Raw genomic sequence first — 12466 nt, forward strand, 5'->3', positions numbered from 1 at the left:
GGGAAATGGATCAAGTGACTCTTTACTGAAGTGAAACGTGTGAACCAGCATGTTTAAAAATTAATTTTTTTCCTCGTTAAAAATGTGGAATGCTGTCACTTTTTTTTCAGTGAAGTACATCCACTAGTTCTAGATAGTCCTAGATGTTTGTGGTATATGACTTCAAAATCATGTTTTGATTGTCAAAGTTGACTTGTTGAGTTAGACAAATGAAACAAAAGACACTTCTTTGCATCCTGTAATGTATTATTTTCTCCTTGCTGTTATCTGTAAATATTTTTTTTGAGAGAACATATATAGCATAAAGAAAATTGTGAACTCCTGCTTTAATTTGAAGTTTTTGAAAAATGATCATAAGCAAAACATGATTTTATAAATGAACACAGATATTTCACTCAGAGTAATACACGTTCTGAGCATAGTTTGGTTTTGTTTATTGGTCCAAGATGAGAGATTGCAAGAAGAAAATTAAAATCCTTGGAGGTTATTCAGATGGGGATTGCCAGTATTATGAGGACCATGTGTTTGGATATATTTCTAAGCATTACAGTAATGAGTAATATTAAACTGACCCCATCCAACCTGACCTTTAATGTTTCCAGGGATGGGGCATTTACGACCTCTCTGGGCAATCTGTTCCACTATCTCACCACCATCATCATAAAAAAAAAATAAAAAAATTAAAAAAAAAATTAATTATTCCTTGTTTCTAGTCTAAATCTACCCTCTTTTAGTTTAAAACCATTACCCCTTGTCCTATTGATATATATGCACTCTGGAATGCATCCCGTCCCTCGGGCGTATCAGCTGCACCACTCAGCTTGGTGTAATCTGCACACTTGCTGAGAGTGCACTTGATCCCACTGTCCATGTCAATGGTGAAGACATTAAACAGTACTGGTCCCAATACGGACCGCTGAGGGACACCACTTCACCAGTCTACATCTGGACATTGAGCCGTTGACCACTGCCCTCTGGATCCAACCAGTTCCTCATCCACTGAACAGTCCACCCATCCAATCCATATCTCTCCAGTTTAGAGAAGGATGTTGTGGGGTGACCGTGTCAAAGGCCTTGCAGAAGTTCAGACAGATGACATCAGTGGCTCTTCCCTTGTCCACCGATGCAGTCACTCCATCACAGGAGGCCATCAGGTTGGTTAGGCAGGACCTGCCCTTGGTGAAGCTGTACTGGCTGTCTCGCATCACCTCCCTGTCCTCCCTGTTCCTTACCATGCTTCTAGGAGGATCTGTTCCACGATCTTCCCAGGCATAGAGGTGAGGCTGACAGGTCGGTGGTTCCCAGGGTCCTCTTTTCTACCCTTTTTAAAAATGGGTGCGATGTTTCCCTTTTTCCAGTCACCGGGGACTTCACCAGACTGCCATGACTTTTCAGATATCACAGTGAGTGGCTTGGCAACTACATCAGCCAGTTCCCTCAGGACTCTGGGATGCATCCTGCCAGGTCCCATAGACTTGTGTATGTTCAGGTTCCTCGGGTGGTCAAAAACCTGATCTTCTCTTACAGCGGGAGAGACTCTGCTCCCCCAGTCCCGTCTTGAGGTCCGTCCACTTGAGAGGCGTGGGAAGAGTGTTTAAATAATAATGGCAATAATGGAAGTAAAAATAATGGAGAAACTATGTAATGTCTTTAATTCTACCTAACCTCTGAAATATTTATGGTTCTATTCTTTTAAAGTGTAATGATTTATTCTTTTGTAATCCTGTAGGAATGAGAAAGACAAGGTCAGATTTATTGGATGTGTTAACATTAATGAATTACAGAATATTGGTGGACACTTTTAATTCCCTTAAGTCTTTGTGTATTAATTGTAGTTTCACTTCTGTCTTTGTCTTCTCTGAGATCTTAACCATCGTAACTCTCAGGACTTGAAAGTAAGGATGAGAAACATTCTCAATCTAGGTGACACATGCTTTTCAGCTCAAAATTCTTCTAGATTTTTCCTTGCCTTTTTCTGCTGGATAATGAGAAAATAAAACCAGATTAATTTCAAAGTTTTTAAAGCTTTTCCTGCTTACTCTAAGCAATACAGCAACTGGGAGAAATGTGGTGGTGTTTCCTATTGAATGATAATAAGCCTTAATGCTGAGTAATAGAGAAAATGTAATATGAAGCAGAATTTATTCTTGCTGTTGTATACAATGGACTTTCTACAAGTCTATTTCTGTTCTCCAACTGAATACAGATTCAGATATAGTAGTTCAAGAAAGAGCCTCAAAAATCAGTCAGGTGCTGGAAAACTACTCTTACAAAATAGTATCTAAAAAGTTATATTTATTTGACCTCAAAACTATCCTTAAAAGTTCAGAAAGATGGTATCTCTTGTATTACAAGCTATATGTCAGAATACTACTTTGGTGTATTGGATCAAATGACAAGATCAATGCAGTGTGCTATGAAGCCAAGACATGTACTGTATCATGAGTCCTGTCCTCGGAAGAACTTACATGGCTCGCAGCTTGCGGCTGTGCGGTGCCACTTCTCTCGGTGTATGGGTTTAGTAAGGAGAGTTGGCATACTGAAGTGATCTACTGGCTAGCCGTGTCTACTACAAGGTGTTGCAGGGCCAGAAAGGTTGTGGTGTTGTGTTGGTTAAAGACATTGGACTTTTCAGATCTTTTTATTTGGCTTGTCAAAGGAAAGAAAAGGCTAAGAATTTACTTGATCTCTGTATATAGACACTTACCTGTGAGAAGGATCTCTGTAATGAGAAATCTTTCAAGCTTTTTGACTGAGACATAATATCCAATTACTGAACTTGAAATTAGGCAATTTCAGTCTGCAAAGTAGATAGTTTCACAGCAGAAAGGATAAATAAACATTGGAAAAGTTTATCAGTGAAAGAGGTGGATCATCAGTGTCTGGAGTACTAGGGTGGGGAGGCCTTTATTAATTTAAAAGATATGCTTTAATCTGTCATCTGGAAAAAATTCCATAGCTTGTGGCAAAGAGGAGGAGGAGAGGGGAAAGGAGGATGTAGCGTTTGTGGTGGATTTTGGTAAGACTAGCGAAACTTCTGGTCGGTTTTTAAGGTTTCTTTATTTAATGTTTGAACTTTGGGGGAATGGGATTACATGCTTTGCCTTGGCGTGCTGTTAATATTGCAGTTCAGCATTAAAACAGAGGTCATAATCAAGATACAAGTATCTAGCCTTTGGTTAAGAGTCGGAAAGAATTCTAACAGTTGGCAAGATATTGGCCCATTTACACCCCACTCTGTCCTCACACTTGCATGCCCATGACTAGAAGCCTGAGGATGGATAAGTACTCTGAGACAGAAGAGAAGGTGCCTGCCTGGCTGGTACTCTGGTCATACCTTCATAATCGTACTGCTGACATCCTGCATGACTAGGAAGAAAAACTATGGTAAATACCACTGAGGTATTTGTGGGCGGAATTACGCTATCCTCTGTAGCACATCATCGTTCATCAGCAGGGAACGTATCAATACCTCTCACCCAATTTCTTGTGGTTACAGCAGTTTTGGCCTCTCTTGAGGACTGAGATACGTGTGCGTGCATGCATCTGTGTGTGTGTTCTCTCGTGTCGGCTTGCTTATATGTGGCAAGTCTTAGGTTCAGACTTCCTTTCTGCCAAGCAAGCAGGACATGGGAGGACACGTCTTTGGGACTCATCTCATTCGCTTGTGTCCTGGAGTAAATGAGAGGCTATGGCACACTGTTTTAACCAAGGTTTTGCTCAAAGAGACCCTGACAGGGGCAGAACTAAGCATATGCAGGGCCATGTGTGGAAGGCCCCCAAAAATAGGAATGTGGTTTGATTTAGTGCATATGCCCCTCATACAAAAGAGGCAGGGGATATTAGCTGACTCAGCTTTGAAATTTATGGCATTTCAGGGGTGAGAGGGGAATAATAAAAAAAAAAAATCACAGCTTCATGCTAACTGTTGTTTTGGTTTGTTTTTTTTTCTAATTTATGTATGTGTATTATAGCTGCTTTTTCATTCTACACGTGATAGCTTGTGGGTAGCTGGAGCTCTAACCAAGCGGTAGATTTCTTTTTTTTTATGTTTTACCTTTCTGTTGGACAAAAGTTATATAACCCTATTTCATTTGCATCCACCGTAGGATTGTTTGGTTGGTCAGGCCTAACTGAGGGGTACTTGAAATACTAGTTTGGATATTTTTAATAATGCACTAAGACTTGGTCATGAAGGAGGTTTCCATTAAAAATCAATTGAATCAAAGCTCAGGCAGCAGGAGTATCTAAAGTCGTCTTCTTCAGATCCAAAGTTTATATATGCTGTTTTTACTTAAGACAGAGTTTAATTTGCCTCATACTTTGTCTTATTTATGACTTCATACTCAAGTTGGCCCTTGCGCTCTGAGTAACATATAGGTTCTATACTTAGTGCCTTGTTTTCCTTGGTGCTCTTGGGAGTGCATGCTTGTATGTAAGCTTAAAAAAAGAGCATCATAGTGAATCTTTTGTTCAGATGTCTTTCAGATTCATGCGCTTTTAGTTTTATTTGTGTTAAGCAGTTAACTGAGAAAATAATTATGCTGAAAAAATACTTAGTCTAGGTAATCATGTGCTTGCTTTACAGGTACGCCTGGTATTAAAGTTCTTATGCCTGCACTTTCTCCTACAATGGAAGAAGGAAACATTGTGAAATGGTTAAAAAAAGAAGGTAAGCTCGTATTTTCTATGGCCACATTTGTTGTAATTCTTTAGCTGTATAAATCCATTCTGTAAGAATAAGATCATTCTGGTTGTAGCTTAGTATTTTGAAGCAAAATGTTTGGTATATGGATGCTGTCTTCTTGAACAATACTCACTTTGAAATTGTTGGTTCTTGAAACACTTTTCCTTTAGTTGTCTTCCGAAAGGTTGCATTGATCATATTTTTGAAAAATTTCCGTTAGTTTGTTCCAGGGTGTGAGTGTGTGTGTGTGTGTGTCAGACTTTGGAAGTCTGAGAGCCTGTGACTTTGGGGAGGGTCTCTGTTTCATTGTTCTGCTGCGTTACAAAATAACATGAAAGTTATGATATTTTTATAATTGCTATTTGGACCTTACTTTTTTTAATATCTAAATTATAGTCTACAATTAAAGCTGATAGAAAAATTTAAATTACTTTCATAACCCAAATTCCATATGGGGAAATCTCTTTCCCAAAAAACCCCAAAACCAAAAAAAACCAAACCCCAAAACAAAAACCAAACTGTTCTTCAAAAAAAAGCCTTAGCAACCTTGATTATCTTAGATTGTGCTGTGAGAACTGAAAAGTAACGTACTTCTGTTAAAATATGTTGGAGTAGCTAGATAAATAGTCTGAGTATGTGTTTTGTCTTGACATTGGTCCTATGTAAATGAAAAATGATCTGCACAAGAATTGGCAGTCCCTGTTCTGTCAGGAGACTTTTCTCCCCTCTCCTCCTACCCTTTCCCCTCTCCAGTTTAATATTAAAACTGGATTTTGACTGTCACTTTGGATTCCAGGTAGCAGTTGTCCATTGGTATAGGATGCGTTGCAGGGTTTTAGATGACTGTAGGAATGTATCTTGTTCTCAGAAGTTTTTAGATTTGTTGAAGAGATGAACATATTTGGAGAAAAAAAGTATCTCTTAAAGTGTGTTATCTTTGACAGACCCAATTTGGTGAACTAAACACGTGTTTTGACTATTCTGCCTAGATAAGCCATTTCCTTCGGCTTAGCCTCTAAGTGTTGATACAGCCTTCGTCTTGCTGTTGCTGGAGTACTTGGCTTTTATACACTTTGAATACATTTTGAGAGGTGGCTGGAAGGCAACTTGTTGCTCCAGTAGTGGACATGACCTTTTGCTTGTAAAACTTGTAGTAAGAATTTCTGCAGAATTTACTAGGAACAATATGGCAGTCTATGTCTGTAAAAAGTAATTGCACCAATGTTCTTGAAACTTGAAGCTTCAGTTAATCAAGTATAAAGTCTAAGATTATGCAGAGGAACAATCCCAAGTCCTTTTTCTATTCATTAGATGTCAATAAATGTGAGACATTAAAAATCAATGGTCTGTTTTACAATAAATATAGCATTCAAAATTGCAAGAGAAAGCAAAGAGGATAGCACAATAGGAGTTGAAGTAGGTTCCGGTTTGCTCCACACACGAATGAATTAGTTTTCCTCATAAAAAGGTCTTAGGACGCAACAGCTATATAATGGTTTTTCTCAGTCTTTCCACTACACTTCCAACCCAACACAAAAGGGGGGGAAAAAAAACTGCACACCTATTTTAATTAAATCAAGTCTCAACTGACGGTTTGACTTTGAGAGAAAACTTACTTTAGGATTCTGATTGCTCTACTTTCTATCTAGAAACAAGACCAAAACTGAATACAATATATTGTCTTATTTGGCACATCTGTGACCATAATTAGTTCCTGTGGATTTTTTTTTCCTCTGACAGTCTGGAAAATAAATGTAAGGACAGCAATCAAAAAAGGGAAAATAAATTTTAAAGAAAAAAGCAAAGACTCCTTCTGTCTGCAAGGGATGCTCCTAACTACGTAATCCTCCAGTGAGTTGGCCATCTAAATGTAGTGGCATTACTGAATATAAATGTTTGATAATCGCATATCCAAGAAAATAAATATTTCAAAGCAATTGACGGAAGAAAGCTGACAATTGCATATAAAACGTTTTTCCCACTGTATAACCGGCAGGGGTCAGCAGAATACTCTTTTGAGAATGTTTCTGCTCTTTGTGTAAATATCAAATGTTTTCATATTACAGTTTCAGAGGATGGACAGATGATTTCAGTACTGCAGAAGGAAAAATTCTGAATTTAGTTGATAGCTTTACTATTTCCTTCTCATTGTTAATGCAGTTTCATATTGATTCCTGTGGGTAATAAAATCATTCTCATAAAAATAAAACTGTGTTCCTAAAAATAATGTATGAATTTAATATTGATGAAACATGTTAGATTGGCAGCCCAGGAGACTGAAATCCTCTTGTTACTGTGGGCAGGAAACAGAACAGATAACAGTGCTAGCAGTTTCCTTATGCAGTGTAACTCTGCCACCTTCCGAGACATCACCTCCAGGGACTTTGGTCTCTATGCTGAGTCCATTTTGATTTGATTTGCAAAGGGTACATCAAGGAATGCAGTTTGTATCTTGTGATTTGGATACTTGTCTGTCCGTAATTGAACAGAGCAGGTAGGCTATTGAATGCCAATTGGATGTGATCTCCTAGAGGGAAATTCAGCTTCAGTAGAGATCCTAATTCTTCAGCCTAGTGGTAAGAACTTAATCATAAAAAACCAAACAAACAGAAACAAACCCTGCCCAGCATTTTTCAAGGGTGTTATATGTAATCTCAGAGGAATGCCATTCAGGCAACTTCTGTTGCAAATACTGCTCTCTTATTAGAAAGCATAAGATCAAAGGTATGCTCTGCAAAAGTGTTCTTTCCAATGCTGTCTGTTGGGAAAACGGGTTTGTAATTGACATCAAAGTGGGCATCGATTAGGAGCTATCACAAATTTTGCAATCTCTAATGAAAATAACTATGATCCTTTCTGTTATGCTTGGGTACTGAAACACACATGAGTTTTTTGAATGCTGCTATGAAGTATTCTTCTTAAAATGGCATTTAATCAATTGCCTTCCAAACTTATGACCACTTCTTGGCTGCAGCGGTGAAAGGGAAAAAAAAAAAGTAGTGGAAAAGTGGTTTGCCCAGTTCTCTGAAGACTTTTCTGGTTGCCTTCCCTGTGCAAGGGAATCCTTAGCTTTCTATGAACAGCCTGACATACCCAAGTTAAGAGATATGGAATGTGTGATGAGCACATGGATGGAGGTGTTTGCTTTGGCTAGCTTGCACTGTTGGAGTTACTGCTGCAGGTTGCTTAGCACTGAGATTTCTTTTTAATGGTGCGGAACGCTTACAGTCTGATTGCAGGTGGGGAGAAGAGAACAATTAAGATACGGAGTGAAGTTCCTTTCTGGTCTCCTATCTTGGCTCTGTAGGTTACAGAATTTGCCCAACAATTTGGTTTCTTAACATCTATGAAGTACTTACCTGATGATCTGATATATGGAATCAAAGTGGAATTAAAACACTGGTATAGAGCCTGGAATTTTGACTTCCTCTTACAAACTGTTTATGCTCTAGGTATTGCAAAGTGCAGTATGGCAATTAGATTATTAAATTAAAAAGATGAAGTGCTACTTTGTGTGCTCCACTGCCAAGTTCCAAAATAGGAACATTTATGACTTATAAAACTATGTGAGTGTCTGAGTTTTGAATGTTTCCGTTGTTTACTACTGCAGAGATCACAAGAATCGTACAACACTTCATTTTCCCCTTCTAATTTAGGTAGTCCTGAAACAGGAGATAATTATGTAACCAAAAAAAAAAGTGTTTATCTCTTACCTAAGTACAAGTGGTAACATGCACTAGGTTTATTCTGATGCTTAAGTACAACAAAGAGTGATATCAGGAATTAAATTAAATGCTTAGACAGATAATATTGTTGCAGCACTTCTGGTACTGGGGAAATACTAAAATTTTACTTCATATAAAAATTGTATTATTTGTTAAGCTTGTATGTATTGTCCCTATTTTTCAGTGCTCTGTAAGGAAAAGGTTATCATATTTTCTTGGATGCCAGAACATTCAGCTGCCTCAAAGTTTTTCAACGTAATTTCAATTTTAATGTTGGACATCTAGTCAGTATTGATCTCTTGAAAGAATGCAGACCCATAATATCTTTATCATGTGCTAGCAGATATAGATATTCTTCAAAAGCAGCGGAAGAGTATACTTCAAAATTTATCACAGATTTGTGTAATGTAGTGAAAGCAATTTCTAACACTTCTGCGTATTTTTATTTCACAAAGTATGTTTCTAAAAGACCTTTTTTAACTATATAGGATGTGAGAAACATTCACCTATGTAGTTTTTAAGAGAGGACAAAGTCTGTGAAGCAAAGCTTTGTTTCAGCGCTGGGTGCACAGGAGATCACCTCTGTGATCCTCCTGCAGGCACACTGATTGGTCTCACTTCCACATATTTATTTAGGACAGTCATTCATATTCATGCCATTTTTCAGAAGTCTTGTACATATTCAAATGATTGCCTCGAAGTTATTTACATCTATGCCCTCCCACTTGTGTCTGCGCACTGTTCTCTGGGGGTCTTCTTTGAGGGTCGTGGGGTGAAGGCTCAAAGTCGTCTTCTTGGTTTAACTCTTGACCTCCTTATTCCGGTGCCTGCGCTCTATGTTCCAGTTACATAACAAACCGCAAGGTGACAGGTAATCTTCTCTTTCTTCCATATAAGGGTGGGAAGGTGACAACCGAGCTAAGATAAGTGGTATCAGCTAAAGCAGCCTGACCCTATACCCGAATACACATTTCCCTGTATCTGTCCCCATACTTGGGTCCTTGGAAACTGACGTTCTTTCCAGCTGCCTATGTGTTACGGCTTAAGCAAAACTACAATATTATTTATCACATAGGAGATTGAGGAAACAAGCTTGCGGACATACTTTCCAAAGAGATTAAAGTTCCTGAGGTTTTTATTTGAATAACTTTAATAGTGTAGATACAAACTAGAGAACTGTGATAGTTAAAGATGTTGTTGCTTGTGACCATTGTCTTAAAAAGTTACAGTTTTAAATAGCTTCCTTTGACTTATGGCTAGCAATGAATATGGAAGGCTCAGGATTTTATTCATGGCAGTGTTACTGAGCGATGGTGTTCTGGAAGTAAATTTCATTGTGTGTGTATTTCCTCTTGGAAAAGCTACTCTATACATCAGTATTTGGAATATTTTAATGTTCTGCTGCAGCAGTTTGTGTCTCTGAATCTTAGTGCTTTTATCTGGAAATGAAAGATACAATATGGTAATGTAAAATGTCTGTATTATATGGATAAATATCTATCTTCCATGGTTAAATAGATCTGAAAGGAAGTTTAGGCTAAGTATTCTGAAGTTCTGTTATATTTTGCAGGTGAAACAGTGAATGCTGGAGATGCATTGTGTGAAATTGAAACAGACAAAGCGGTGGTTACCATGGAATCAAGTGATGATGGCATATTGGCTAAAATACTGGTAGGCATTCTGCCTTTCTGAGTAGGATGCTATAACTTCTCTTCAGACTGTCGTTTAGCATATTGCGTCAAAAACTAGTTTAGATAGCTAAATTTCCTTCTGGTCAGCTTTCAGAATAATGCACTTACTTGCATTCCTAGTGAGAAATAATTGCTGTCTTTGTTTTGTACATGTACCAGACTACTGGTAGGTGGTAGACGATTCTATATATGTTTAATGTATTTTCAGTTAACCTGATTGAATTATGATATTTTGTATGTCTTGCACCTCATGAATTATGTTCATGAAATATTGCAGTTTGACATCTTGTACTCTGAGTTACAGGAAATCAGTTAGTTGGAATATAAAATTTTGGATGGTACTTCACCCAGAATGTGTGATCTCTGTTCTAGATTATCTTGTACTGGCCATTGAAATTGGAACATTATACAAGATGGGCTGACCCAGAGGACAATTCTTAGAATTATTAATTTTCTGTATTCCTAAAATCAGATTGATTAGGCTTAATATAAAGAATGAGAACTGGGATGAATGTGAAGTTCTCTGAACATCATTTTGGAGTATTTGTGTGTATGTGCATATGTAACAGAGATAATGCTCAGTTTGTTTGGGTCCTCGTTTGTGTTTGGCTTTAAATCCTGTTCTGTATCAAGATGGAAGCAATAACAACTGGACTACAGAGATCAGGATGAAAGACTTAGTTCTAACCCTGCATTACTTAAGGTCTACTTGCAAGTCCTGTGCTATTCTTTGCGTGCTGTATTCTAAAAAGACAAGTCAAATTCTATATCTTTTCCTTTATCCTCCTCCTTCTCTTTCCTAACACTTTTTCTAACACTAAGAAAAATGTTTCTTATTTCAAAATGACCTGATGTTAATTCTCATCAGAGTTTAGAAGGGTGGGGCTGTAGTTCTGAAGCTTTCTGTTGTTGCTTCTGTGTAAAAATAAATATTTTCTGAAAGTTATATTTGATGATCAAAAATTAAGGGAGACTATATTTTTCTTGTCCATTAAATATGTATAATGGGGAAATGTATTTTAGAGTTTCTTATCTTTAGGGAGGGGAATGAAAGTTGTTATTAATTGTGTATAAAGACAGGGAAAGGATTTTTCCCTCCATTTCAATATTTACCACTTTTTCTAAAATTTTCCCCAAACAATGTTCAAATCTGTGGAGTTCTCTTATTTATCCTGTGAAGGCTTAACCTGTCAGCTAGCCTCTAGCATTTCCAAGAAGAACACTGATTTCTTTTTCCCTTTTAGAAATTGGGTAGTTAAACATGGATAATCTTAAATATGATTTTGCAATGAATTTGCAGTTTGGTTAAGATAACCAAACAACTTGCTCCATTACAATTGTAGAAAATCTAGTTGGGCAGTCAAATAGGCAGCTAAATAGTGAAGCGAGGTTCTGCAGCATAATATTTCTCAGGTTTAGTGCATGTACTGATAAATAAAGAGCTTCTTACCACACTTCAACATCCTACCTATGAGCTAGTGCCTCCAAGAAAAGTTATGAAACACTTTGTAATGTTTGAACCATAGGGTACTGAAGAAATCTACTTAACTCACTGTGCAGCTTCTTAGGCTTTTTTGGTAGTAGACATGTTAAAATCAGTATTAGTACTGTTACTTTGTCTTAACTCTAAGAGTGTTTGACAGACACTTTGTCTGTCTTGGTATGCAGTATGTCAGGTTTGGTTGTTCCAGGACTATTAATTTAGCTTGTATTCTTTCTGTCAAAGGATTCTTTGTGTCTTGAAGTATTGCTTAATAACTCAGGTTTCCAACATTGTAGTGTTTGCCTTTCTCTGGCTCCTTACACTTGCGTACCACTCAGCTGCTTGGCCAACCAATTGCGTCTACAAAGTGCTGTTGAGCCTGGTGTGAAATGAATACCATGCAGCAGGCATGGATATTTACCTTTACTTTGGCACAGCCCAGCATGATTTGGTGCAGAGGGGATGCATGGCTATGCAGCTACGTGGTTGTCACTCTTTTACCGGCATACTATTATAGTGAATGTAGAGGGCTTTTGTCTCTAGTTGGGATTTGTATCTAAGTACTGTTGTAGCTTCAACTGCAAGTTTTCGTACTTGTACATCAGAGTTTCAACTCGTGCATTCAAGATACAAAGAATGTGCCATTAATGTACATATGAAAAGTCTAGTTTTAAATGACTTGCCCCTGTATTGTGTGGGAATTCGGTAACAGAAAGGACTAAGTTTCAGTTCCCCAGGAGAAGATTAATTTGTCTTTGATTCTTCCTTTTCAGTTCTTTATCTCATTCCTTGTGTATCTTTTATACCATTAAAAAAAAAAAAACCAAAACATAAACGAAAGGCCACAAAAAAATGATGGAGCAGCAATTTCCTAGAGAAG

At 37.6% G+C, this 12466-nt stretch overlaps 1 protein-coding gene across 1 annotated transcript in view; it reads left to right on the top strand.

The window, feature by feature from the left end:
* Positions 1-446: 446 nt before the first annotated feature.
* The window catches only part of LOC104162392 (pyruvate dehydrogenase protein X component-like), a gene marked incomplete at its 3' end in the record, with an annotated part of 17615 nt that continues 5595 nt past the window's right edge, over positions 447-12466 (top strand). The window contains exons 1-3 of the mRNA XM_009701107.1: positions 447-549; positions 4589-4672; positions 9983-10083. Of these exons, the coding sequence (XP_009699409.1) occupies positions 447-549; positions 4589-4672; positions 9983-10083 (288 nt within the window). The remainder of the gene's footprint in view (positions 550-4588; positions 4673-9982; positions 10084-12466) is intronic.

The sequence above is a fragment of the Cariama cristata genome, unplaced genomic scaffold (genome assembly GCF_000690535.1).
Source record: "Cariama cristata isolate BGI_N322 unplaced genomic scaffold, ASM69053v1 scaffold6385, whole genome shotgun sequence".
NCBI classification, from domain to species: Eukaryota; Metazoa; Chordata; class Aves; order Cariamiformes; family Cariamidae; genus Cariama; species Cariama cristata.